Source organism: Chanodichthys erythropterus, chromosome 2, assembly GCF_024489055.1.
Source record: "Chanodichthys erythropterus isolate Z2021 chromosome 2, ASM2448905v1, whole genome shotgun sequence".
NCBI classification, from domain to species: Eukaryota; Metazoa; Chordata; class Actinopteri; order Cypriniformes; family Xenocyprididae; genus Chanodichthys; species Chanodichthys erythropterus.
Window position 1 is genome coordinate 28,396,874 of NC_090222.1, and position 27,838 is coordinate 28,424,711.

Consider the following 27,838-nt stretch of genomic DNA (forward strand, 5'->3'; position numbering starts at 1 on the left):
ATGGTTCTAAATATGACGGGGGTCCATTACTCAAAAAAGGATGAGATTCACTGCTCTAACACACATCTGTGCCTGCATGGGACAAACTTTTTTTGAATTCATAATGCTAAAACTAATGCTATGCTCCCTGAGGAGCGAGTTGCATGTTGTCTTTTTTTGTCCATCACTCCTAAAAGAGAGGGGGAAGTGGAGAATGCTGGTCTTAAAGTCACCATGAAATCAAAATGTATTTATTTTTTAAATTAGATATTGCAGTTCAAACCACAATGATCCAATCAATTCCTGATGGCCAAAATCAAGTCCCATCCTATATATATATATACTCGGCCTGCGGCCTCGTGCCTACGGTCGAATCACAGCCGTGCTGATACAGCCATATCGCACGGCTATGTATATATTTATTTATTTATTTATTTTTTGAGAAGCCATTTCACTTGGATGTACATAGGGAAGAAAAGACTATCGCAACTTCTGTTTCATGGCAACTTTAAAGTCATCATGAAATGGAAACTGTAATCTTCTCTTCTATCTATATATCCAAGTGAAATGGCTTCATGAATGAGAAAAAATGTTCTGAAAATGGACTTGATTTTGTCCATCAAAAATCGATTTGATCATTATATGAGATTGCTAATTGCTGCAATCTCATATAAATGATAGGTTATATTGGTTCACACATTATTGGAGAAGAGAGGGCGACGTCAATAATTTTGATTAAAGATTACAAGGGCACATGGATTAAAAAAATAATGATGTGCACGGATGAATCATTTAGCTACAAACACTGCAATATTCCATTTCAGTTTTGATTCCATGGGGGTTTTAACCATCTCCCAACAGGTCTGTTTTGATGGTTTTAGAGGTTTTTTTTTTTTTTTTACACTAAACCAGCTAAACACCATCCTAGCAAAGCTGGAAGACCAGCTTAAACTAGCTAAAACCAACCAGCTTATGCTGGTTTACATGTTTTTTTTCTTTCTAGCATGGTTATTAGATTAGATTTTATTTTCAGCGCACAGCATCTCTATCTGTTTGCCTGCTGTGTTTTGTATTACTATCCCCCAGCCTCCAAGAGATACAGAAATCTGCTGACATCATTGTCCAAGACCCACTTGCTGAAGGGAGAGCATGAGGAAAGGAGAGAAAGACAGAGAGGGAGGGGGAGAGTGAGGTTAGGAGGCAGCATAGCAGTAAGGAAGGGAGGGGTAATGAGAGCGACAGAGAGTCCGAATGGGGCGGGCGTTCTAGTAATCAGAGAGAATACTGCAGCTCACACTCAGATTTCCCATGCTGTTACCGGCGTGTCTCTGCAGCCCCTCTCTCTCTTTCTCACATGCACACTGACATAAATGCACACGCACTTAACACGGATCTGTATCTTTGCGCTGAGGAGACAACATCTTATACTCGTTTTCTCTGTCCTTGGTTTGCTAGCTCCTGTTTTTTAGGCAGTGCGTCAGAGGCTGTGCCACACGGATATGCCCGGTGAGACAGCACATCGGAGCGGCCCCGAGCAGGGCCTTCTGGACTCTGGAGACCCACAATCAGAGCTGCCAGGACCAGGTAAGTAAATGTACACCATCTCACTGCATGCTACATAAGGGACAGAGAAGGACATAAGTGGAAGGAGTAGGAGTACATGAAGGATGCTCAGCTGAAAGCATATGTCTTATATAATTATCTGCTTGGATATTGAGCCAGAAATCAAAAACAAGTCTAGCCGCACCCAGAATCATCATCCAGCATTGTCCGAAAAGAGCATTGTGTGCGTTAAGTGGTTGTAGTACACACATACACACACACACAAAGACACACACACACTCCTCCTTCCTGCCTGCAATTACAAGAGCATGACACAGCATCACTCTCAGGACCCCAACATCAGTTGGAATCAAGGCTGTTTAGGACAAGTGCATAGGTGTCCATAAAATGCCTGCATGAAATAACACTGATCTGATGTAACATGTTACTTTGAAATAAGATATTGATGCTATTTGTTTGTTTGTCTATTTATCGAGGGAATGACAGCCATATGTTATGTATGAAAAATAATAAATAACATCATCTCAAAAGACAGTTGACTGTCCTGAATTTCTGTGTGTATTTGAACTACATTAAACCAAGCTTTAACGTAAAGAGTATTTGTCATTCTGTTTGTATGATAATGGTAGGTGGTGACATTTTGGGCACATGGTCCTTGATTTGTCACCAATCAGTAAAGTTAATTGTCTTGGTGCAGTGAATGCACCAAAGTTAGTGTGCTTAAACAGATGCTTATCACCTTCAACATTGATTAGTTAGCTAAGAAAGTACAATCTGCAAAAAGGCATGGAATTTTCCAGTAAGCATACAGACGGGCGTGTGTATGCATGTGTTTGAATGAGTGGAAAGATTGCCCTAAAAAGAGAACCCTCATGTGTGACAGTTTGTCGGCGCTATCTTTAGATGACTGAATTAATAAGAAGAAAGGAAACCGGGGACAGCGTACTCGTAAAATCTGTAGTTGTTTCAGTCAACTCTGACTCTAAATCAGAAATGTGTTGAACTGGGCATCACAAAACAGTATGAGGCACAATGGGACAATAATGGTTGTGTTTAGTGGTGATAAGGGTGTGGTATTGAATAGCAGTGTGGAATATGACAGCAATTTTTTAGGCCTACCTGGTGATGATGCAATTCTGTGTATAATTTCTATTGTCAGCATTAAAATTTACTTAATATTATGTTTTGTGCTCAGAAAAGAATCAGCGTGTCAGCTATAACACACACTTTTGTTACAAAAGCAAGTGCCTTCCATTTCTGATTTATATCTTTATTCACATTTCATTGTTATTGAGCTGCTACTGAATATTTAAAGGCACTGTGAAAGTACCAGAGATGTTCTTTAATTGAATAATGTGTTGGCAAAGTGTAAGAGCTAGATAAGCTGAGTGGATGTTGATCGGGTTTGCTTGGCCTGTTTCTATTCAGTCCCTCTCAATTACATCACAAGCACATACCAAAGAATCAGATAGGTCAGCCATTAGATGATCAGACAATTGGGGTTAATGTGTGTTAACAAGGCCAGTTCCATACATATAACCAACTTTAAAACTTGAAAGATTTTAGCAATGAAAATATCATCAAAGCCTTATTTGAATTTGTTGACAAGTAGCATATTGCAGCTGACACAAGAGACCTGCCATTGGGGAATCTATTGTTAAGATAACAGGGTTTCATCATTTAGATTCACTTGTCTCTAAGGATGATGCATTGTTCAGTCAGTCACTGCTTTATAAAGCCTCATTACCATTTTTGTTTTAAATCTAAACAATGCATAATGTTTGACGTCTATTGAAAGCAATGGAATAAGGAATATTTTGTAGAATGCCCCTCTTGCATCATATATTCCTAATAGGACTTGTAGTATTATGCAAGTGTGTACAATGGAACAGCATGGCATTTTAAACTGTATTCGGAATGTTGATCATTCCTACTCAATTCCATTGTTCCAGTTCATGTATACAAGTAAAATCACATATTTTAGATTTTGGATCCAAAGTGGTGAACTTTAGCACCACCTGCTCATCCTGCCTGGCATGCAGCGGGGGTCTGAGAGCGAAGGGCACTCAAGAAAGAGGTCAAACACACACATGCAAACATAACTCCATCTGTTATTTTATTTGAGGAGGGCCTCAAGCAGGTGTAACTTGGAGTAGGACAAATTGTGCAAAACCTGCTCTGGAAACCCACAAAAACGAAAAAAAGCACAATTCTGCCTTTCCCCCCACAACTGATTTTGCTCTGCAAATGACGTTTTGAGGCAACAAAGGCCCCTCTCACTTGTGAACACTCTCACACAACGATCGCTTTGCATACAGCTCCAAAACAGTGCTGCCTTGTGCAGAAAACAGAAGGCGTGACGTTATCTTTTTGAATCGTGACTAAGCAGAACAATTAGCCTATAGTCTCACACAAACACACTGTCAAGTATGCACACAAATGCGCAATTTAGCTCAAATGGTTTAGGTGATGTGTAGACACAATGATACAGATTATTATTGCCCAATAAGATAGATCTGGCCTGTGGTGATGTTTTTAGGACAAAAAAGCAGAGACAAGTGGGAGGGGATAAGATGGTGATACAGAGAGAGAAATCAAGAGAGAGAGAGGATCGAAGAGAGTGATACGCATGATGAGAAGGGCAAAGAAGACAATGGACAAATGAGAAAGGAAAAACAGTGAATAACCAAGCACACAAAAACAGGAAGTGTGCTTGTGTGTGTATATAACAGCAGGCCTATATTATTATTTAGGTCTGCAACTATGACTTTGAGTGTTGTTTGAGCGCTCAGGTTAATTTGCTTGCATGTTACGTCTTTGATGTTGTAAGGACAAACTTTGAAAATCTTTCTCTCAGAACTCCCAGCAACACACCAGTGGTATTTTTTTTAAATCAAAATCACTACATATGCTTTTGTAAACAATATATTTTGAACATATTGTCAAGGAAAGAAACTGAGAAGATGACATTAATGACAGTGTATCAGTGTGAAAAAGTCAACAAAAGGAGGTTGTGGTGATAATCCACATTTAGTCTATTGGAAGGTTATTGTAATGCTGGGAGAATTTAGGAGATTGAAGCGAGAAGGAAGAAATCTAATAATGGCTCCATTTTGCCACAGACAAACCTGTCAGATAATAAGTGATGTGGGTGAAGACCTGACAGGAACTACTCTGTGCGAATCATGCAAAAATTCATCACATACAAATGCAATGCACTGAATGCTGTGCACTGGTTGAGTGTAATGTGCTATCACTGCCTGTATATCTGCCTGTTGCAGCTAGGACAGCTGACATTCGTATGCTGTTTAACAAAGTGTTAAGATATTTTTAAACAGTTTTCTCATTCAGTTATCTGTGTACATGTACTCACACTTACACGTCCTTGAAAAATCAAGCATTGTTGGTCACAAACATAAGGTATGTTTTGCATGGTGGGACTAGTATGAGATGCTGGTTGCTGATCCCCAGCATTGGAAGCGAAGGCGCTGGCAGACCAGCTACACCAACTCAGTTTTACTTGAGAACAGAATGATCTGGACCAACATGGAATTCGTGCTGGTTTATGCTGGATTTTTAAGCAGGGTTTCCTAGCAGCAGGCTTTCCTATTCTTTTTTTTTTTTTTTTTTACTTTTCTACCATTTCATGTAAATACATAATGTGTGCATGCGGTGGTGTTAGAAATCTAGAGAGGAAAAAAGAGATTTCTGCTGACACCGCTGCTTATTTTGCTCTTTTTAAAATCCATGCTGTCACTCTGAGTTCGCCATGCAGGCAAAAAAGAGCTTTGGTTCCCAAAGATGTCCAATTACTCCACGGACATTAAAATGCTCCCCACAGGGCTGACAATTCAGGCCTCATCACACTCCCACCAAAAAACCCTCTCTGTCCTGAATACAAGTAAAATAGTTTAACCATGATATCTTTAACTTATAGTACTTACTTACTATAACTTAAGTATTTTTTGGCCTGTAATTTGATCCCACTCTACATTACTCTACTTTTAGATAGAGCTGCTAGTTGTCATACCTTAAACTGGAATTAATTTGTTTTTGCTGGATTTATTGCATATAGTCCACTTTAAAACACTTTATAACTGCAGTTCAGATGACCTTTGCAATACTGTATTGAATATTTCATACAGTGACATTTAAGTGGCACTACTAAGAGAAGATTCATGTTTGGGGCAACATAGATGGATTAAAAAAAGATCAGCTGGCTGCGTACAGTTTGAAGTGATTTTATGAGGCATTATCAAAGAAAGATTTTCAAAGACTTTGTTTGAAAAGACGAACAAAGACTTTCTTTGCCAAAAAATATTCATGCAGAAATGTGTCAAATTCAAAATTAAACCTATGCATATTTTCATTTATACAACTAAATGTAATAATTCTTTTTCATCCAATCTTTTAGATTTCTCTGGTCAAACATCCAGCTCTTCAGCCTCAACTCCAACAGACAGTGCCTCCAGTCCTTCTCCCAGCAGCCCTCCAAAACTCTCCCCACTATCTACTCCTTTTGGACCCCGTCTGGTAATGGCCAAACCAACCACTTCTCCTCGCCCACAGCCTGAGGGTGCAAGTTTTGACTTAGAAGGGCATTCTGGAACTTTCGGCCGACCAATGGGGCGGTTTGGCAGAGGAGCCTACAGACGAGGTCCTATGAAAATGGAACGCATCAAAGTCCTGACTGGATCAGAAATAGAAAGTGACTTTCAAGAGCCAGAGACCATGGACTCAAGGGTGGTAATGGGGCAAGAGGCTTTGCTGAGAAACATGGAGACACAGAGTGGAATGCTGCTAGGAAAACAGATAGGTCAAGAAATGTCTAGTTCAGGACACCAGCCCTCAGAACCCTTCAAGAAAGGTCATACTGGGCTGGATGAAAAAGCAAAACTAGACACTGGACAGGTGAGTTCTATTGTAGATCAGGGTAAGAGTTTGACTTCAGTCCCAGAACAGGAGAAAACCATAAGTCAGACACTTGAATGTCAAGTCCTAGAGTCCAAAGTGGGAGACGCCGAATTGACAGACAGCAGTACTCTTTTCCCAGACAATGAGGGAGAGCCACTGTCTTTATCTCAGGGTGAAGTGCCTTCCTTGTCATTTTCCGAGCCTCCCTATGTTGTTGACCCACAACGCATCGGTGTCCTTCCAGGACTAGATCCTGATCGCTACTATACAGCCCCTTCCACTCCCATTAAGATGGCTTACTGCTCACATCTCAAGCAACAATGGCGCCCAGGGAGCCCAAGCCAAAGTCCGGGTTCTCCAACTGATGAGTCTGATCTGTGCTCCCCTCCTACCTCTCCCTCTGGCTCCTACATGACTGCTGAGGGAGGCAGCTGGACTTCATACACCTCCAGCACCTCCCACTCCTGCTCCCCAAACTTAACAGCTGAGACAGAGTTGCAAGAAGCTCCTGCTTGCTACGTGGAGTCCCTCTCAGAGATAGGCGATGAGCTCGGAGATGAGCGAACTGGTAATGAGAGAGATGCTTGCCTGGGTAAACCTGATATGCCAGAGTTGCTGGAAGATGTGGCCTGTGAGGTGGATACACTAACAAGAGACACATGTAGGCCTCACTGGGTGACAGAACATGTTTCTATACAAGAGAGCAGCAGCAGCAAGAAAAACACAGACTACCAACAGGACACAGTGATGCCTGATGGCTCTCTTAGGCCTAGAAATTTCCAGAGAACCCATGATGCAACTCAAAGCTTTAATGATCCACATCACAGTCTTGAAATGAATTTTAATGCCTGTTTCTCAGAGCCATCTATGAGCCTGGATCCCCTTCTAACACCAGAGGATAATGCAACTTCTGCACTTGATGGAGAGAACAAAACCCCTGTCACCCACTCTCCAGAGACTGTAGACGTAGACAGTAATAGTGTATATCTTGAGATAGGATCCTCTGTTCCTCTGTTCCATGGCTACTCTAGGGAGGATGGGCCAGAGAGTGATGCAATGATTCCTGCTTCTATGTTGCCTTTCCATGGAAGCCTGATATTCCAGGCAGATTCCATGGATATAACCCTGTTCCCCACAGATGATGAGCAGGGGAATGATGTGGATGCATATGCTGCTGGAGAAGAGGAAGCCGATGTAGATGAGTATGATGATGAGGATGACGAAGATGAATGTGACGATGAAGATGTGAAAAATGATGACAATGATGCTGAGCAGAAAGCTGAGGCAGCTTTGAGGGGTGAAAGAGGAGTGGAAGACCCAAATGAAGACGACACCTCTGCATCTTTTCTAAATTCCCTTTCAGAGAACTCAATAAACGAGGGTGTTGATGAGTCCTTTGCTTATCCAGATGACACTGAGGAGTCAATTGATTCCACGTCTTATAATGGGGATGAAGATGACCATCTGTACTGCACAGAGAAGCATGCTGAACTCTCCCAGCAGTTCCCTGGGCCAGATGAACCCGTACAGTCAGTAAGCCATGCAAAACCTGAATCCTCTGGCAGTGAGAGTGAAATGGAGATATCCTCCGAATCATCTGAGCTCCTACATGTAGAATTGCAAGGGAATCTGGCAGACTGCAATGTTCATGATGAAAGTGTAATTGCACAACAAACTTCAGATACAAAGTTGCTTAAGGGTGAGCTTTCAAAAGGATTGACTCTACAGATCAAAACAATGGATGAGCAAGGCAAACAGAGTACAGATCCCTCAACAGTCATGGTAACATCAGAGAAAGGACAGCAGATCCCCACAGATAATCCAACATCATCTGTTGATCAAGACAAAGTAAAACAAACTTATGGTACAAATGACTCCTGTGTGGCAGGTGCTACAGCTGCTGACGTATGCTACGAGGCTAATGTAGGTGATAGCCAGGAACTGGATCAAAAAAATGGAAATAGCATGGACTTGATGGACACATCACTGCAGCTAGCTGAAACTGCAACCAATGACCTAAATAAGGGAGTCCCCCAACTAACATATCTTGATGACTGCAGCCCCACAAACATTCCAGTTTGTGCCTATCCTGAACTGTGTGAGGTGCCAGATAACTTAACTTCAGCTGATGTTTTGCCATTTGAACGTTCCATGAATCAAGATAATCTGACAGAGAATCAGCCTAGCAATGATGTAAACCATAGCTCTCAAAATATGTCCTGCTCCACATACAGCAGACTTGTTATTTCTCCAAAGAAAGAGAACTCTGAGAGCAGCATTACAGAAAGGGAACTTTACACTGAGAGCTGGACACCAAGGGAACCCTTGTCTTTAGGTGAATGCTGTGACTTTGAAGCTGAAAATCTGCTCATGTGTGAAATAGCAAGATCAGTGCACAGTAAGGGTTTGTCTGTCGCTCATAACATTGAGGCTGGAGAAGACATAATAGGTGATGATGAGGACAACAACCGATATTGTGACCTCCAAGAGAAGATGGCAGACATTGATGTTGGTGTGGTTGAGTCAAACATTGCCAGCTGGAGATCGATCCAAGATCTCTCAGAGGCTGGAGGGGGTGAGGATGATGCAAATAACCTTCAAAATCCAGATAGCAATCCGATCATACATTGCAGTTCTGATAAGGGTCTGGTGTCATCGTGGAATGATCCAGAAAAACCTTGCACACCCCTAATTCTTAGTGGTACATCAGAACTTGCATTGAATATGCTTTCAGATGATGGAAAAGATGTGAAAGATCAAACTCCAAATACAGACTTCAACATTCCAGAGGATTTATCTCCAGACACATTAAGGAAGGAAAATGCTGAAAAAACTTCAACAGACTCAACAGAAAAAACTTCAGAACAGCCTCAGGATCTGGAATCTTGTCAAGAACCTGATAAAGTCTCATTAACATCAGCCATTTCCACGGAACACATTGATCTCTGTGGATCTTCTTCAAAAACACTAATTTCTACCCAAACAGATCATCTTGGTGCAGTTTCAAACCAGGGTCATTCAAATTCTCAACAAATTACCCAAACAAACACCAACTCTGTCTCGCAAAACAAGCTTGCATTCAACTTGCAAGGGGGATCATTTGGCACCTTCACATTCAGAAAGAAACCAACTGATATAAAGACTGTGGACTCCTTAGAAACAGCAGTTCTCCAACAGAGTTCTGTCTCACATAAAGAGACATCAGATTCAAATGATGGGGCTTCAAATGAGGTTATGGGGGAGAAAGTAATTCAATTAAGAGGAAACATCAAAAATGAAACTGTAAATGATGAATCTAAAAGCACTGACAGACAACTTGAACAAGAGACTACAACTGGCCCTCAGGATCAGAAGAAAGATAAATTTGACTCAGATGAGAGGGGGGAAAATGGAACAAAAACAGGTCAAAAGAGTGAGGCACAAGATTTTACAGAGACTGTTTCATTTCTGGAGCAGAACAAAAAGCTTGATGGTGATTCACATAAATCAGGTCTTTCTCAAGCTGAGAGTGATGAGGCAACACCAAAAACAGCACAGAATGCTAATTCAGGTCATGCCACAGAACCAAAGGTAATTGATCCCCTTAAAACCAACATTGCAGCTTTAGCCTCAATGGATAATGAACAGATCCAGTGCCAAGAAAAGGAAATAGAGACTACCGGTAATCAAGTGGCAAGCTTTGATATATGTTCAGTGAGAGAGGAATTTGGTGAAACTCAGCATAAAGAGGATGATGTCTCTATAGCAGAGAACACTGAACCTGTTCAAACACCAGAACAATCAATTTTTCACTCTCCTGACCCTAGCTGTATTGATCCAAATGAGTCTGTTCACACAGAACCAGTGGTTGCAACTCAGACAACAGACCTTACAAGGCCAGATGAGCAGAAAGGACTTTCAGACAGTTCTTTGAGCAGATTAAGTTTGACAGAAAACACAAGAGACATCAACGACAATCACGTAAGGGGCAGTTCACCCCTCAGGGTGGACAGCTCAGAACAAGACAGGGTCTCTCCCACATGTTCATCCACAGTTGTCCAGGAGGAAGATCTCTCCACCCCCATTCAGGAGTCACAGCCTGTCCATGACATTTCCCAAACATCTGATGTCCTCTCACATATTCAATCACCTCCAGACAACAAACCCAGCCAGCCTGACTCTGAAAGTCCCCTTCAAACCACTGGAATATGCAGTATGGAATTAGCAGCATGGGAATCTGAGGAACAAACACAGACTTTGCTTCTTATTCAAGACACATGCCATCATGAAAGTCAGAGAACAGTCATGACTGCAAAACCATGCAGATGTGAGAACACTCCAGGTAAATTATTTCTTGTTTCTTTAATTGTTGTTTTTTTTTTCATCCTAGGAATTACTAGTATTTAACTATATACATTTTTTTCTTGAGTAGTATGTATGGGACACAGAACAGAACAGTCCCAGCCCACAACATCCATTGGACAAACAGACAGTCCCCGTGCCCAAAGAACACTGAATGAGTCAGATGAGATAGAGACTCTACCTTGCATCAGTCCAAGACCAGAATCCTTGGTAAAAAGTCAGCAAAACCAAGCTGAGCGACAGAGTATAGAGCAAGATTTATGCTCAAATATCTACAGATCAAAAGGCCCAGAGGACATGGATCTCCCCTTCAAAAACAACAGTATGTGCATCATCTGTTTTAGCCATAAGGAATTAGTATCTTCCTCAAGTATCTTCTTTATGGCTTCTAAAGAAAAGTAGTTTTAGTGTTTAATTTTTTCTGTCTTTTAGTAGGTTCGGGTAATGAAACAGACAGTGATGGTTCAGTGCCTGAGTTAGAGGAACCCAGTGGCACATTGCCGAGACCCTCAAATCCACAGGTGAGCTGTAGATTGGTGAGCCATCTTCATAAACTGCAGTACAGATATAACCCACACTCTAAAAGTAATTCTTTGTCTTAACCTCATTCAACTTCAAAACTTATAAAATAACACTTAATTTCAGCATTTATACTCACCGGTTCCAGTAGCTCATTTTAATTATTTAAACTGAACAAGAAGCAAAGATCACTTTTGAGAGCATAAGCCAGAGACCCAGCAAAAATATACTTGCATGCGTCAATGTAAAACCATGCAGTATTTTATGCAGTGTTTCTATCTAGTTGAGTGTACTGTATGAACAATGTTAGGTCCTACCATGCTCTCTTCATACTTCATATCATAATTTTTTCCTCTCATAGTTATCTCACTCTCCTGCCGACGAGTCTGTTAGCAGAGCTAAGCAGAGTCGAAGTGAGAAAAAAGCAAGAAAGGTGGGACTGCACATCCACAAGCACATTTTATGCAACTTTAAGACTCACTGTATTGTGCACAAAATCTCTGACATACTCTCTTTTCCTCCATGTGGTCACTATTTTAACAAGGCGATGTCAAAGCTTGGGCTGAAACAGATCCACGGAGTGACACGCATCACCATTCGGAAGTCCAAGAACATTCTCTTTGTTATTACACGTCCAGATGTGTTCAAAAGCCCTGCCTCAGATATTTACATAGTCTTTGGAGAGGCCAAGGTTGGTCTTTTCCCATTAAAAAAAAAAAAAAAAAAAAAACTTTATATGCAATAAGAAAAAGATATCTTCCAAAAGCGACAGTGGCAAAGATTTCCTTGCAAGATGAATATTTAAATATTTCTATCTTGATCTGTGTTCATTCATCTGGGCTTTCGGTCTGTCTCTTCTTCTCTTTGTAAGATCGAAGACCTCTCACAGCAGGTTCACAAGGCAGCAGCAGAGAAATTTAAGGTTCCTCTTGACCCCTCACCTCTGCCATCAGACATCACACCAAGCCTGACCATAAAAGAAGAGAGTGAGGAAGAAGAAGAGGTACAAATCCTTCATTTCCTCCATGAAAGGAGAAGATCAGCCAAAAATGAACATTTTGTCATTATTTACTGACCTTCATTCATTCCAAACTTTTGACTTATTTCTTATATGGATAAAATACTAATACCAGGAGTAAATAATGACAGAATTTTCATTTTTGGGTGAACCCATATGCTTGAATGAATTAAGGTGAACAACATTCTCTTTCTCTGTTTGTAAGCTGGATGAAGGTGGGCTGGAGCAAAGAGATATCGAGCTGGTGATGGCACAGGCCAATGTTTCCCGAGCTAAAGCAGTCCGTGCCCTGCGCCACAACAAGAATGACATTGTCAATGCCATTATGGTGAGAGATTGCTTTTGTATTAAACATTCAGAATTTGTACTTACTTTTACACTAGTACACTACTTCCAATTCAAAATCCCATAAAAAGTGCACTATAATAGAGTCCCTCATATGTATATTTTGCCTCTTTTGGACCTCTCATAAACTTCTATTGTTCCTAAATTGAGCAAACAAACTAACCTGAACCCTACTTTTGGCATTTTTAACTGTGAAGACATAATTTAGTCTCTTTATTAAGTTTTTATTAAATCAGTTTTTATTAAATCGTTTTACACATTTTACCCTGCAAATACAGTGATAGTTCACAAACACAAACAAACCTTTTGATTGATATTGATATTTCACCTTTTGTGTCTGTTCTTAGGAGCTGACCATGTAAGAGAGGAAAATACATCTTCCCCGCCCCTTGCGTGTTTTCTTTCCCAAGTAATGCTGCTATACTGCACCCTCCTGCTGAAATAAATCTGTTACAACCAGAGCTGTTTGTTTCCCAACATTATCTACAAATCACATAAATGCACCTTAAAGACAAAAAATGTATAGTCAAACATTTTGAACATACACACTTTTAATATTGCCTTAATGGCTCGGATGGTAGATCAGAGGATTGTAGAAATAAAAGCTTAAGTCCTCAAAACTGATGGTTTGAATCTGACCTGATTTTTTTTTTTTTTTTTTTTAGAACTTTCCCTTGGGGTATATGCATTTATCTTATCTTGCAAGCAGAAATTGTGGCACTGAAATTGATTATAGAAGTGTTTTTAGCTATCCAAAGTTGTAATTCTTTCAGCAAACTGTACAGATTGTGCAACTATGCACAATGACATCTCATAGACTAATTGAACTTTCAAATTTAATTCATTTCAATTTACAAAGACAGAAGAAGAAATCAAACAAATAGTGAAGAATGACCAATCATAAAGGGATGAATGTTACCAAAACTGATTAGATCTGTGTTCATTTCATTCATAAAAATAATTTCTAATACTGTTATGTTGACATGTACATACTCAAATATGTGGCACACAATGACCTTACCACTATGAAAGTATAGTTTTATGAGTTAATTGTATAACAAGCATTAGCTATAACATTTTAGGTTTAACGTATGCCTCTTTGTGTTCAAGTTAATAAAAGCCTAAAAATGTAAAGTTAAGCTGTTTATTCAAGTAAGACCTGTATATCAAAGGCAACCGAATCCTGCGCTGCACAGTCGCCGTTTGGTCCTCCAGGTAAAAGTCTCTCCAATTTCAGCTGTTCCCTGTCCTCTTTCGGTTCCCCTCCCTTTGATCTCATTGTGTCCAGCTACATTTGGATCAGCTTTTAGGGGGCAGGACATTGGCCTGGAAGTGGCCCTGATTGGTAATGTTGCCAGCAGGGAAATAACGTGCCACTACGAAGGTAGAACCATCTGAGGCCACAGCTTTACCCACACCGAGTTTCTTTGAGCTTTTCCACACCACTGCAGTGAAGTGACCTAGAACAAAAAGATGATTCTTTCTTACATTAATTGGTGTGTATTATAGCAAGAATCAGGATGTCTGTGTGGTTGTCACAAAGTGTTTATGCATGTTTGACTCACATAAACCATGTGGTAGTTGTGTTAGTGTTCAGTTAAATATTTATACCCTGAGAGAGAGTGGAAACATTTGAGTGGAATGAGGGACTCTAGTACATTTTATTCATTTGGCAGTTGCTTATCCGAAGCTAATTACTGGTGATTTCATCACTTTGTGTTTTCCCTGAGAACGAACCCACGGTTTTGGTTTTGACCAACTGAGCTATAGAAACAGCCGTTCCTAGATTTCCAACCACACATTTACAGATTTAGAGTCAGTACCAGGGTTGCCAGGTCTGCACAACAAAACCCCGCCCAATTGCTAATCAAAGTTAGTCCAAAGCTTGTACACAAAAACTACCCTCGGCAAAAATGTAAAAGTAGTGTTGCCAGAATTGGGTTCTGGCAGGCGTGGCAACGCTGGTCAGCACATGTTATCCACAATCTATATAGTCACTTCAGAGGATTTTGCATCAGCTGCTGTAAAATTGGTAATCTTTCAAATATGTTCTGCCCTCTTGAGGTGGTGAGTAGTATTACTTATTTTCTGCAGGCTGAAACTGATGACAGGTAACGTGAATTAAAAACTGAGGGGGTGAGTTAACAGCTGCAAGTGAGACATCGCACTGTAAGAGACTTTTCATGACTGAATTTTATGGAGAATTTCCTGACCCCGGGAGTGCTTTGGAAAGCTTCATTCCAATAGGATGAGTCACATCTGAGATTCCAGAATATACTATTACACCGACTGGGCCAAACTTATCTACTGTATGTGTTTGTTAACTCTAAACCAAGGGTGCTCAATCCTGATAATAGAAATTAACACTCCTGCAAAGTTTAGTTTAATAAAAAATTACTATGCACACTACAACAAATATGTACAGCAGGATATGCTGTCATGCCCTAGTGCTTCTGTTTTAAATAAATTAATACATTTGAAATGTTAAAGTCTTTTTGAACCAGAAGTTGTGATAGAAATTCAGTATTGTGCCATATTTCCGAGTGAAATGTAATACTGATTAAGAAAAAAATAGAGGGCAGGGCTCGATTTTAGTGCACCTCCTCACCATCTTTAGCATTTAAGGATGTTCTGCCCAAGCCGTCAAACTGACGTCATTAGACAAGGAATGCCATTCCAGATGGAAAGCTAGTTTTCTGATTTTGACTACTAAAAAGAACATCTTAAACCAACCAAAGCTGGTTTTCTTGTATTAGTTGTTCTGGTTTCGGGTCATTTTAGAAGGGTTATGAACAGTTTTCAGCTGGTCAGGATGCATGGAATGGGAGTTAATGAAGTGCAAAGTTGCATAGCTGCACAGAAAGATCATAATTTGCTAGTTCAGGTGTGTTTGATAAGAGTCCGAACTAAACTTTGCAGGTAGCTTGATCTCCCAAAGAGGTAGTGCTGTAAATACTCTTACCAGTTGCAGAGGAGAATCCTGGCTGGTTAAAGTTGTACTGGTTCACTTCATTATACCAGCGATCAGACACATCTTTACCTGTCAGTAAAACATAAATGGACAGGCCTCAAAAATTACGTCATGATGAAGTTCAAGTTCAATTTAACCAAAATGCCTTATTCTGTAGAATGTTTTTGAGCATTTTGCAATGTGGTTGTTAAATTATAACATTGAACTGGGGATTTCAAGGAACAACTTGAAGCTAAACTTCATATGACCCACTATACATTTACTGACACTTAACAAATCACCCCAGACTGGCCAGACATTCCATTTCACTTAGTAATCAACTTTAGCCCAAACATGGAGGTAGTCAATTCATAATGAGTCCCAGATGTTGAGAAAAGGAAAGCACTATCTGTCTGTGCTATTATATCTATGTAAATATGTGTCAGATGAACAATTTGAGACATGAGAAAAGGATTTATACCTGTTTGATCATAAGATGCCCATGCTAAATTTTCTCCACAGTTTCCTCTACTAGACTCAGCACTGTGCTTCAGAATCCTGGTGCTAGCAAGGCTCTCAGCATATCTGCAGACACATGCATTCAGCTGAATCGAATGGCATTAAACTGAAGTAAAGATGAAAGCAATGTCAAAGAAAAGGAGCGGGTGGATTTAGAAGACAAGAAATGAAAAGCAAAAAGCAGAGCAAGCATATGGGAGAAATGTCTCACCTTGCTGCTTCACGGCTCAGTTTATTGCTTAGTTTTAATGGTGGAGCTTGATGTTTCCTCCTGTACTCATTATGAGTCTTCAGCACCTCCTCACAAAAAAGCCTGGAGGCTGCAAAGTCAACAGGGTATCAATAGCAGGAGATTGGTAGGCAGTCCAGTTATTCTTAGTCTTTGCTAACTCAGCAGATATATAGCCTAAAATATATATTACTCAAGGCTATAATCTGATAGGAAAAAAACATGCCACTGAAACATATCTTAAGCAATGACATTTCCTTTCTCAAGATCCATAAAGGTACTAAAAACATATTTAAATCACTTCATGTGAATACAGTGGTTTAAAATTAATTTTATAAAGCGACGAAAATTTGTATGGTGCTCCAAAAAAAACAATAAAACGACTTATATAGTGATGGCTGATTTCAAAACACTGCTTCAGGAAGCATTATGAATCAGCGTATCGAATCATGATTCGGATTGCGTGTCAAACAGCCAAACTGCTGTAATCACGTGACTTTGGAGCTCTGAACAGCTGATTCGACACGCTGATTCATTATGCTCCGATGTTTCCTGAAGCAGTGTTTTGAAATCGGCCATCACTATATAAGTCGCTATTTTGTTTTGTTTTTTTGGAGCACCAGAAATATTCTCGTCGCTTTATAATATTAATTTTGAACCACTGTATTCACATGAACTGATCTGGATGTGTTTTTAGTATCTTTATGGATCTTGAGAGAGGACGTGTCATTGCTCCCTATGCAGGCCTCATGGAGCCATCAGATTTCAACTAAAATATCTTAATTTGTGTTCCAAAGATTAATGAAGGTCTTACAGGTGTGGAACGGCATGAGGGTGAGTAATAAATGACAGAATTTTAATTTTTGGGTGAACTAAACCTTTAATGCTTGTATCCTCTTATCTTTTACAAATAAATAACCAAGTTATATAAATATATCTTTGGTCTTTCTGAGTTGCAAAAATAAAGTGTAAATATACGTGTATGATTTTTAGTATTAAAAATTAAAATGTTTTTATTCTTTTTTAAAGGTTTTATTTTAATCCATTTTTATTACAATTTATTTCTGCTAACAATTTAATACATTTAAAATATATATAAAATAAATTGAATTTTTAAAACATATATTATATACATATTATATTATATATATATATATATATTAGTACTTTTGAAAAATAGATATTACACTTCATTATAAGAACAGATGCTTTGAAATGGCAAAAATTTGATCTGGTCAAATGTTGCCAAACAATTGTGCTTGCCTCTACTGCAGAGGCATAAATCCAACTACATGATCCTATTGCTAAAACAAAGCAATGATTGAGTAGCTAACAATCCCCAGCACACACACACACCCAGTGTGGTAAAGCTGGCATATACTCAACCTGCGCTGACAAAACATCATTCAAGAGCAGAGAATGGCAGTGACAGAAGAAAATATTTATCTAAAGCGAGACATGCATTTAGAAATGAATTATGCACTCACCTGACTTCCCCATGGTATGAAGACTCCTCTAATCCAAGCTCCTGCTTGTAGAGTTCCCTCACTGTCACAGTCCCTCCCAGCTGTTACAATACTTCACTCTTTTTCCCCACCCGTTTCTTTCTCTGCCTTTTTCTCTCCTGTTTTTCCAGTTCAACCCAGTAACATCTAATTTTTCAAGCTCTGGAAGCCCCGAAACAGCTTACAAACAAGCTTCAGTTCACTTTTTTATATCATTCCCCTGTGAATGTATCTCCTATTCTTTCTCTTTCCTCTTCACCACACCTCCCTCCCTTTCTTTCTCTCTCTCACACTGTGCAGGGCAAAGGAGATTCTCCACTCAGGACTGTGATGACATCATCTGTATGAGCCAAGTGGCCTTATATGGTGTTGACATTACTGCTTTCAGCTGGAAGCATTGAGCTAAAACCAAGTCCAAGAGCACACATATGAGTTAAACTAAATACAAAGATCATGCAAACTGTTAAAATGCCAAAACAAAGCCCTAGATGAAAGAGTAATAGATTAATAGATAAGTTGAGCTTCTTCTTTTTAACTGATGAAAATGGTGAAAATATTAATTAATCCTATAATAAATCTTACATGTGGCCTGCTTTTATTAGTTATGACTGCCATTATCTATTTAGAGTGTGCCCCTAACCTTGATGCAGTCACTCATTGCATTTCTTTTATTATTATTATTCACTATTTAAAGAAACATGAAAGTACCAATGGGTTTGGACGTTGTGCCAAAATAATATGGGTGTGGATGTATGACTCTTGCTTACCAGATACCAGAAACAGAATAACCAGAAACACTAGCAAGTGAACTACTGAGGTGTAGTCATATTTATTTGTTTATCAGAAGAACAACATGACATCAAGTAACATCCCTGATCAATATTCAGTAAGATCTGATTCAAATTGATTTGAGCTGAAGAGATTTTATTTCAATAAAAAATGACAAATTACTGACAGGACAAAGCAATAAAACCAGATATCAGTTACAGACCTCTGGTGGACAGAATTAAAAGTACATTCATTTTTAACTGTAAAATAGCTATTCTAAATCAAATGTGAACATACATCTAATACAGAAAAGTTTATTATATTATAAAAAAAGCTCATCATATCATTATCTAGGTTTCTGCATGCATGAATGCTAAAATGTGCTCCGTTCTTCACTTAATTATAAAGATTAGTGCAAAGGTGCATTAATAAATCATTAAACAAGACAAAAAAAAAACATTAGATTAATCTACAACTAGATAAACATAATTAGGATAACTGTTGCATAGGTTTGTGGCATAATTATTCTCTGTAAATCCATGTGAATGTAATATTTGCATGGTGTGCTTAGCTCCAAACACCGGCTTTAAGATCAGCTAGTTTACTCTCAGCATCGTGTAAACTCAAATTAGTGTCTGGGGCTCTCAGAAGGTAAGGCTTACACATTTCACACACATTCACTCTTTTAAAGAGCCTGTCCTGGTCTACATGCAGCACCCACCCCGGCTCCATGTGGAAAGCTATACACACATGATCCCACACATAGTATTCTTCTTTGTGAAGAGGGCTCACACTAACACTTCCTTCAAAACTGTTCACCTCAAGCTCATTCTCGTAGGCTTCAGCAGGGGATTGACAGCGCCACCACATGGCCCCACCGTCGTATCCACAAACACCATCACCATGATTTGGAAGTCGAGGACAATGGTCATAAAGATTTACGTAACGAGGATGCACTACAACCGTATATTGAATCTCTTTTTTGTAGAGCACAGTCTCATAAACACGCAGGACTGGACTTCGGCCACCACAGAACTGCTCGCCATAGTGCCAGAGAAGCTCCTTAAGTGAAAAAGTGAAGCAGAAGTTTCCATAGGAAGATTCTTTCCTGAAGGCCTTTGAGCTGGTGAAGTGCTCAAGGACGGGCGGCTGGTTGCGAATTTGGGCAGCACTTCGACGAGGGAACAAGGACGTAAGGAAACGCTCTTCAGCTGAGGATATGTCATCAGATGTGACCGATAAAGCCCACCAGAGGAAATGGTGCTGATCACTAGCCACCAGCTCTGATGGCTGTCTGAAGCCTGAATTGAGAAAAATACCCCTAAGACCTTGTTCTCCGGTGACATGAGACACTTTCTGGACATGGAACTCCACGGATTCAGGATAAGCAGGAATGTTGATCTCATCCATGTACCTGTTTTCTATATTAGGCTGTTCTTTCAGATCTGACAGACTCAAATGCTGTCCTTCAAAATGTGTCCCAATGCATTCTCGTGCATTTTGATGCATCATCTTCTTTCTGAAACCAAAGAAAAGACGAGGATTAGCTTATGATCTGTTATAAAATGTATTTTTAAAAAATCCCGAAAATATGCTTTAATTAAAGAAATAAATAGGCAAGTTCAAATAATGTAGCATATGGATAACACTATTTAATTTCTTGTGTAATTCCTGTCTTGTCTTGATTTCGCCTCTAGATGGAAACAACGTTGCTACTTTGCTCAGTTAACTTCGCTTCCAACACTTAAATTCTGTTGATTCTTTATTATAATTAGACGACCTATGCTGTGTTAAATATCAACGATAAAGATATGGGTTAGGATTAAAAAGGGTTAAAAATGCACAATGCTTCTCGAAATATATAATCTTAAAAATAAACAGGCTAGCGACATTTAATTAAAAAAAAATAATAATAAATTAAAAAAAAATCAGTAACGTTACTTTCATTCACAGACAGAAGACAAAATCAGTCACTGTTAACATTAAATGTCTGTCAAAGAGTACCCAAATATCACTTCGAGACTTTGTTTTTTAAGAGATGAGTCATTTCATTTCTCCTCACACTGAATCACACTGTAATTATCTAGTTTCGGTTTTACAGTCCCTAACCGACATTGCCTTGAATCGCGCTAAATCGAGACAAAATACTCTACTAGCTTACTCACGAACAATAACGGCACTTAAACATAAAGTATAAATTTCATTATTTAATTTTCCATACCTTAGTTTCACTCGTCGAGTTCTGTTATTCTGCTGCACTAAAAGGATAAGCAGCTTCCGCTCAGTTCCCGCCTTCTGGTTTGAAGCAAATAAATAACCACGGTCTTTCGAAACTAGAAAGGGCACAAAAGGGCGTAGCTACCCACCCCAGTTGGCACAAAGGCCATGTACACACTCCAACTGAACTAAATTGTCACTTCACCACTTAATGGCCGGTTTCACAGACAGTGCTTAGCCTAAGCCAGGATTGGACCTTAGTTCAATTAAGATATTTAAGTTTCTTTTATAAATATGCACTAAAAAATATAATTACTGGTGTGCATCTTGAGACAAAACAATGGCAGTGACATATTTTAAGATATGTCAGTAAGTTGCTTTCAGCTCAATCATCCATTTTAGTCTAGGACTAGCTTAAGCCTTGTCTGTGAAACTGAGGAAATATGGAAAAAAATAACACAAGTCCAAAGGTGCATAAGTGGACAGGGCTACACTGCACGTGTTTACGAGCATAAACAAATAAACAGCAAAGCAAGAGGCAAACTCAATGTCCATCAAGCTCATGTTTACATAGAAAAACAATGAAAAATGAGCTCAATGGAATGGAAAATTTGTTGTTTAGCGCAACAAATAAACAAATATATTGCATAATTTTATATATACACGCTCGCTCACAGTACAATATTCAAATATAATACCCTGCTTTTAATGTACAATCACTTTTGAACATCTTTGGTTTTAATAAGAAAAAAATGAACTATAAGGCCAGAAGAGAACTCAGAACCCCTAACATGCTTAACAAGAATTATACCACAAGTCCATCAATTTAATTTCTTATGCAGATCCACATATTTCTTGACTACTGTAAATATTCTCAAGACTAACAATATATTGTATTATAGGAGATGTAAGGATGAAACTATCGTATTAAAGGTGCCCTAGGATTGAAAATTGAATTTACCTCAGCATAGTTAAATAATTAGAGTTCAGTACATGACATACAGTGAGTCTCAAACACCATTTTTTCCTCCTTCTTATGTAAATTTGATTTGTGCAAAAGACCTCTGAAAAAAAGGTGAATCTCAACACGACTGTGATGCAACAGTCGGGCTCATTAATATGTACGCCCCCAAATTTTGCATATGCCAGCCCATGTTCAAAGCATTAGACAAGCCTGTATTAACGTCTGGAGCAGCACAGCCGAATCAACAGACATTGCAGGTAAGCAAGCAAGGAAAATAGCGAAAATGGCAGATGGAGCAATAATAACTGACATGATCCATGATATCCTGATATTTTTAGTGATATTTGTAAATCGTTTTTCTAAATGTTTCATTAGCATGTTGCTAATGTACTGTTAAATGTGATTACAGTTACCATTATTTCTTACTGTATTCACAGAGACCAGAGCCGTCGCTATTTTCATTTTTAAACACTTGCAGTCTGTATAATTCATAAACACAACTTCATTCTCTATAAATCTCTCCAACAGTGAGTAATTTTAGTTTTAGACCCATTAGCCCGAGCATAGGCTACTATCAAACTCATTCAGAATCTAATGTAAACATCCAAATAAATATCATACTTACATGATCTGATATGCTGCATGACGAACACTTTATAAAGATCCATTTTGAGGGTTATATTAGGTGTGTGAATTTTGTTTGTGCAATGTGTTTTAGAGTTGCTAGCTCGGGGGCGGGGAGCGCGAGCATTTAAAAGGAATCGGCGCATTTCTAATTATGCCCCAAAATAGGCAGTTAAAAAATGTAATAATAAAAATCTATGGGGTATTTTGAGCTGAAACTTCACAAACATATTCAGGGGACACCTTAGACTTATATCACATCTTGTGAAAAAGCATTCTATGGCACCTTTAAACATAAGGTCTATGTCAATACATTTTGTACATTTATTATTGTAAATATACAATTACATTTACACCAACCCACCACACGTCCCAACCACTTTTTAAAACAGTTACACCACTGATGTGAAGACATTTTAAAATTGTATATCATAATCTGTGTTTCTGCATGAATGTGACAATCTTTTCAGCTGAAGTCCAAGATTAGTGCAAAGGTTAATTTCTCAAATCTTCACACAAGAGGAATATAAGCAAGGTGCAAGTAGCTACTCCTATAGCTAACTACTGAAGTGTTTGATTATAGCAGTCACAGAAAATGTTTGAGTGGGATTTTGTGACCAACAATTTTCTGCAGTTATAAAAGATATCAATCCTTTAAAAAGATAACACTGCAAAATCTTTGTTAGTTAAAACTTTTTAATTTCATAGCAGTGTACAATGCTACCTGATAGGAGCCATTAATGCAACAGAAATACAATATACACAACAGGGTTCACAAATGTTTCTTACAATTGTGCACTTAAAGCATTTTAATGAAACTAACATGAGTCACATTACTATTTAGCTTCTGCTGCACATGAATGTGACATCTGCATGGACTGCAGTGAGTTTAGCTTCAAGCATTAGCCTAGCGCATACTGGCCTTAAGATTAGCTAATACATGCTCAGCCTCGTTTAAACTCAGTGGAGACTCCGGAGCTCTCAGAAGATAAGGTTGAGACATTTCACATGCTTGCACACTTTTTAACAGCTTGTTCCGGTCCACATGCAACACCCGCCCTGGTTCCATGTGGAAAGCTGCACACACATGGTCCCACATATAGTATTCTTCTCTGTGGGGGCTCACATGAACACTACAATTCAACCTGTTCACCTCAAGCTTCAGCTTGTAGGTTTCAGAGGGGGCTTGACAGCGCCACCACATGGCCCCACCATAGTACCCGCACACACCGTCCTCCTGACCAGGAAGTCGAGGATAATGGTCATAAAGATTTATGTCAGGAGGGTGCACTAGGACCTTATAGAGAATCTCTCGCCGGTAGAGCACAGTCTCATAAACACGCAGGACTGGACTTTGGCCACCACAGAATTGCCTGCCATAGAGAAAGAGAAGCTCCTTAAATGAAAAAGTGAAGCGAAAGTTTCCATATGAAGATTCTTTCTTGAAGGCCTTTGAGCTGGTGAAGTGCTCAAGGATAGGTGGCTGGTTGCGAATTTGGGCAGCACTTCGACGAGGGAACAAGGACGTGAGGAAATGCTCTTCAGCTGAGGATATGTCATCAGATGTGACTGATAAATCCCACCAGAGGAAATGGTGCTGATCACTAGCCACCAGCTCCGACGGCTGTCTGAAGCCTGAATCGAGAAAAATACCCCTAAGACCTTGTTCTCCAGTGACATGAGACACTTTCTGGACGTGGAACTCCACAGATTCAGGATAAGCAGGAATGTTGTTCTTATACAGGTACCCGTTTTCTATATTAGGCTGTTCTTTCAGATCTGACAGACTCAAATGTTGTCCCTCAAAGTAGGTCTCTGTAACATCTCGGTTATTTCTGCGCTTCATTTTCTTTCTGAAACAGATGAACAGATAGGGTAGGGTTAGCTTATCTTCTGTTTAATAAGGTTAATGCTACTCAGTATTTTCCTTTTGTTAACCAATGATTGGCCTACATATTTAGTGCGTTTATGCACCTTCATAATGCGATTATAATGGGATTTTGGCAATATTGCAATTAAACTTTACCTCATGTAAACGCAATACTTCGATTAAAGTAATGCGATTAAGCTCAATCGTAGTAAGCATAATCGATAAACCATGTTCATCACGGCGCCAAATAGCCTAATATCTAGTACGTCCATAAAAATGTCTTGAATTTGATGCGAGTAGATTAAAACAATAGAGGTAACATGATGTATGCTAGTAGTAGGGTACAACAGGGCTAAAGGCGCCTTTGATTTTATTTTCCTCTAAACTGATATGGCACAAAAACTTGCCGCAGCACTTTCCTAAACATCCGTTTTTCAAAATGTAGGCCTACGTGCAAATTTGTCTGATCCTTGACGCGATCGCAGGCAGCAACGCAAAGTTGATTCTGAGTTTGACCTAATATTTGATGTTTTTTAAAATGTTGTTGATTTAAGTAGCAAATAAGAATCCATTAAATTAATATTTGTATTTTCAGACAAAGGTCTTCTTAATGATTTTCAGTTTTGTTCAAGGTAATTCAAGCAACAGTTTTTCAATAACAGAAGAATATGTAAAAGTATGGTATTTGGGGTAAAAAGTGCACCTGCTGTTGGGGCAAAAGGCACAATAATTAACATGATAATGAATAGCTGGCTGACTTTTCCATTTCTTGACATGACATGGTTAGATTCACATAGCAATCATATATCAAATTGGGTATCCATCTTAGAGATAATACCCATATTTATAATGAAACAATCATATACACCGGCAGGGATTGTCGGTGAGGGGAGTGTATATCCAGCGCTGTCTCTCCACCCTCAATACCACGACTGAGGTGAGACCCTTGAGCAACGCACCGTAACCGCAACTGCTCCCCGGGCGCAGCAGCAATGGCTTCCCACTGCTCCAGGTGTGTGTTTATGGTGTGTGTGTTCACTGCTGTGTGTGTGCACTTGGATGGGTTAAATGCAGAGCACAAATTCCGAGTATGGGTCACCATACTTGGCCACATGTCACTTCACTTCACTTAAAATATATTAATCATATCATAATAAAATATAATTTATTGTTACTACTGTAAATCTATTAAATAGGCTATTATGGGATCTCCTTCAATGCTTTCAGAATCTTTACTTTTTAAAATAATTTTGTTTCTGTATTTCTGTATTTTTAAAATCTATTTTTATATATAAAAATATCACATAGGCCTATTTTAATGACAGTATATTTACTGAACAAAAGTAGTACAAACTTTGCTAAAGTTATTTTTTTAAGTATTAACCTAGTCATTATTAAAAACATATTATTATAGCTAAAGTATTTGTATAAATATAGGCTACTGTGTGCCTTTTACCCCATAAGTGTTAAGGAGATTTTTAAACAAAATTAACCACTTTACTTTCCCACAAAATATGTTGCTCCATCAATGTCCAATGCAATCATATATATTATTTTTCCTGCAATCATATACTTTGAGAGTAGTGAAAAGCACAATGTTTCTTAAGGTGTGCCTTTAGCCCTGTTGTGTAGTGACTCGTTTTAAAATGAACGTCTGGCGTGACAAATAAGTCTCCTCACAAACACAAATATAATCGCGTTCATAAAAGTCATTACAAATAAAGAAAAGCCATTATTAACAGTTGCACAACTGCCAGCATCTGTCGCTGTCAACAGTAAGTGAATGATTTTTCAACTGATACCCAAAATACATTTTAAGAGGGTTATAGCGAACATTTTAAGTTTCGATTTTACCGCATTTACGTGAAAACCTAAAATAACAGCCAAAATTGTGATAGCCTACAGAGAAAACGCAAGTTTTCCCATTTAAACCCGTTCATGAATTTAAAAGGTAAAAATACATTGACTTGTTTTTACACAAAAACAATGTTATTACCTGAGACGCTGCTTTCAGACGGCACTTCTGCTGAGAGAAACTCTGAAAGAATGGGTGTTTTTTTATCGCGTGAATCTCCTCATCCTGTTTCAGAAACACACACACACACACACACACACACACACACACACACACACACACTTGTATGTGGTTTACGGGATATTTTTTCCCCTGTATATGTATATACTCTGTAGGCTATATTCTATCCCCTTACACTAACTTAAACCTATCCATCACAGAAAACTTTGGGCATTTTTTGAATTACAACAACAACATTTAGTAGGCTATGTTTTAAGCCATTTGGTTCATGAGAGGGTACAGGAAATTGTAATACCCATGTCATTACATTTGTGTCCTCATAAACCCCATGTTTTATAGGGACTTCCCATAATGATTTCATACTGTAGGCTACAAACAGTAGCCTATATTCTATACCCTAAAACCTATCCATCACAGAAAACTTTTTGCATTTTTATATTTTCAAAAAACATCATTCTGTATGATTTATAAGCTGTTTTCCTAATAGGGACCAAAACATTTTTATTAATATCTTTGTGGGGACACTTAAAACAGCTTGGAATGATCCAGAAGCAAAGAATCGTAGTGCAGCCATTATCTGCAGTATCACATGAAGAGTAGAGGACCTTTTTTTTTTCCTTTGCAAATTATATGAGTTTTCATTACTGAGTGTCTTAGCAGCCTTTAAAGTCATAGCAGATCAGGCAGGGTGAGAGGATCTGTTCGATCTCTAAGAGGTATTTTAGTTTATATAAGTAAAATATTTAAGTTACAGTTTTGTATGTTATAGGTTTTATAATTTTGTAAGGTTTAATATTTGAACAAAGCAATCATTTCATTAAAAATTGTATTCTTTGGGGATCTAGTTGACAGTTATCCTAACTTAAGATGATTTTAAGAACATTCTTGAATTTTTGTTTTGTTTTGTCTTAAGAACAATCTTAAAAATATTTTTTGGGAATACAAAATATTCATATATTTTATCTTAAGTTTGAAAATAAAAAGAAATTGGCAGTTAAGAAGAATTTTATTCTTAAACGTTTCATGAATCCGGCCCCATTGCTGGTCTTAGGGTTTACAAGGCCCCCCCAACCACACACACACATGTTGGGGTCTTTCCAGAGGCATAATTATTTTAATATTGTACAAACATTCTGTCCCCTAACCCCAAACCTACCCCAGAACACAACCCTCAAAGCGTTCTGCACAAACACACACACATACTGTAGAGGGAATTTACAGTTGTAAGACCCAAAAGACCAGATTTGATAAATGAAGACCCAGAGTCAATATATAATATATATATATATATATATATATATATATAATGAAGAAAATAAATGAATAAATGTTGATTAATAACTTGATTATACATCACTAAAAAGCAGCAGTGGATTCCAGAGTACACACACACACACACACACACACACACAAAAGGCAAACAAAATCTTCAAAACAAAGTCACTGAATAGGGGCCTATGTTTCTCACCACATATCAT

The 27,838-nt window shown here is 38.6% G+C and overlaps 5 protein-coding genes across 6 annotated transcripts; 2 read left to right on the plus strand and 3 right to left on the minus strand.

Moving 5' to 3' along the window:
- The first annotated feature begins 1,315 nt into the window (after window positions 1-1,315).
- On the plus strand, window positions 1,316-7,508 carry LOC137029380 (uncharacterized). The gene is made up of 3 exons (XM_067398977.1): window positions 1,316-1,563; window positions 5,957-7,416; window positions 7,488-7,508. The coding sequence occupies exons 1-3, from the start codon at window positions 1,479-1,481 to the stop codon at window positions 7,506-7,508; spliced, it is 1,566 nt and encodes a 521-aa protein (XP_067255078.1). The 5' UTR covers window positions 1,316-1,478.
- Window positions 7,509-7,520: 12 nt separating this feature from the next.
- On the plus strand, window positions 7,521-13,163 carry LOC137027091 (NAC-alpha domain-containing protein 1-like). Of its 2 annotated transcripts, none has more exons than XM_067394909.1 (8): window positions 7,521-10,777; window positions 10,868-11,119; window positions 11,230-11,318; window positions 11,678-11,749; window positions 11,861-12,007; window positions 12,188-12,319; window positions 12,540-12,662; window positions 13,027-13,163. In XM_067394909.1, exons 1-8 carry the CDS (start codon window positions 7,528-7,530, stop codon window positions 13,039-13,041), a joined length of 4,080 nt encoding a protein of 1,359 aa, XP_067251010.1. In that variant the 5' UTR covers window positions 7,521-7,527; the 3' UTR covers window positions 13,042-13,163. The 2 variants fall into 2 exon arrangements, with proteins under 2 accessions (XP_067251010.1, XP_067251017.1); XM_067394916.1 differs by having other exon boundaries at window positions 11,233-11,318.
- On the minus strand, window positions 12,953-18,094 carry glipr2l (GLI pathogenesis-related 2, like). Its single transcript, XM_067394928.1, has 5 exons — window positions 17,865-18,094; window positions 16,360-16,468; window positions 16,111-16,214; window positions 15,642-15,719; window positions 12,953-14,139 (listed from the first exon to the last, which is right to left on the minus strand). The coding sequence occupies exons 1-5, from the start codon at window positions 17,875-17,877 to the stop codon at window positions 13,979-13,981; spliced, it is 465 nt and encodes a 154-aa protein (XP_067251029.1). The 5' UTR covers window positions 17,878-18,094; the 3' UTR covers window positions 12,953-13,978.
- Window positions 18,095-18,700: 606 nt separating this feature from the next.
- Window positions 18,701-20,939, minus strand: LOC137027108 (uncharacterized). The gene is made up of 2 exons (XM_067394940.1): window positions 20,872-20,939; window positions 18,701-20,169 (listed from the first exon to the last, which is right to left on the minus strand). The coding sequence occupies exon 2, from the start codon at window positions 20,160-20,162 to the stop codon at window positions 19,218-19,220; it is 945 nt and encodes a 314-aa protein (XP_067251041.1). The 5' UTR covers window positions 20,163-20,169; window positions 20,872-20,939; the 3' UTR covers window positions 18,701-19,217.
- A 2,207-nt stretch (window positions 20,940-23,146) lies between these two features.
- Window positions 23,147-26,660, minus strand: LOC137027116 (uncharacterized). Its single transcript, XM_067394952.1, has 2 exons — window positions 26,322-26,660; window positions 23,147-24,308 (listed from the first exon to the last, which is right to left on the minus strand). Exon 2 carries the CDS (start codon window positions 24,299-24,301, stop codon window positions 23,363-23,365), a length of 939 nt encoding a protein of 312 aa, XP_067251053.1. The 5' UTR covers window positions 24,302-24,308; window positions 26,322-26,660; the 3' UTR covers window positions 23,147-23,362.
- Between the last annotated feature and the right edge of the window lie 1,178 nt (window positions 26,661-27,838).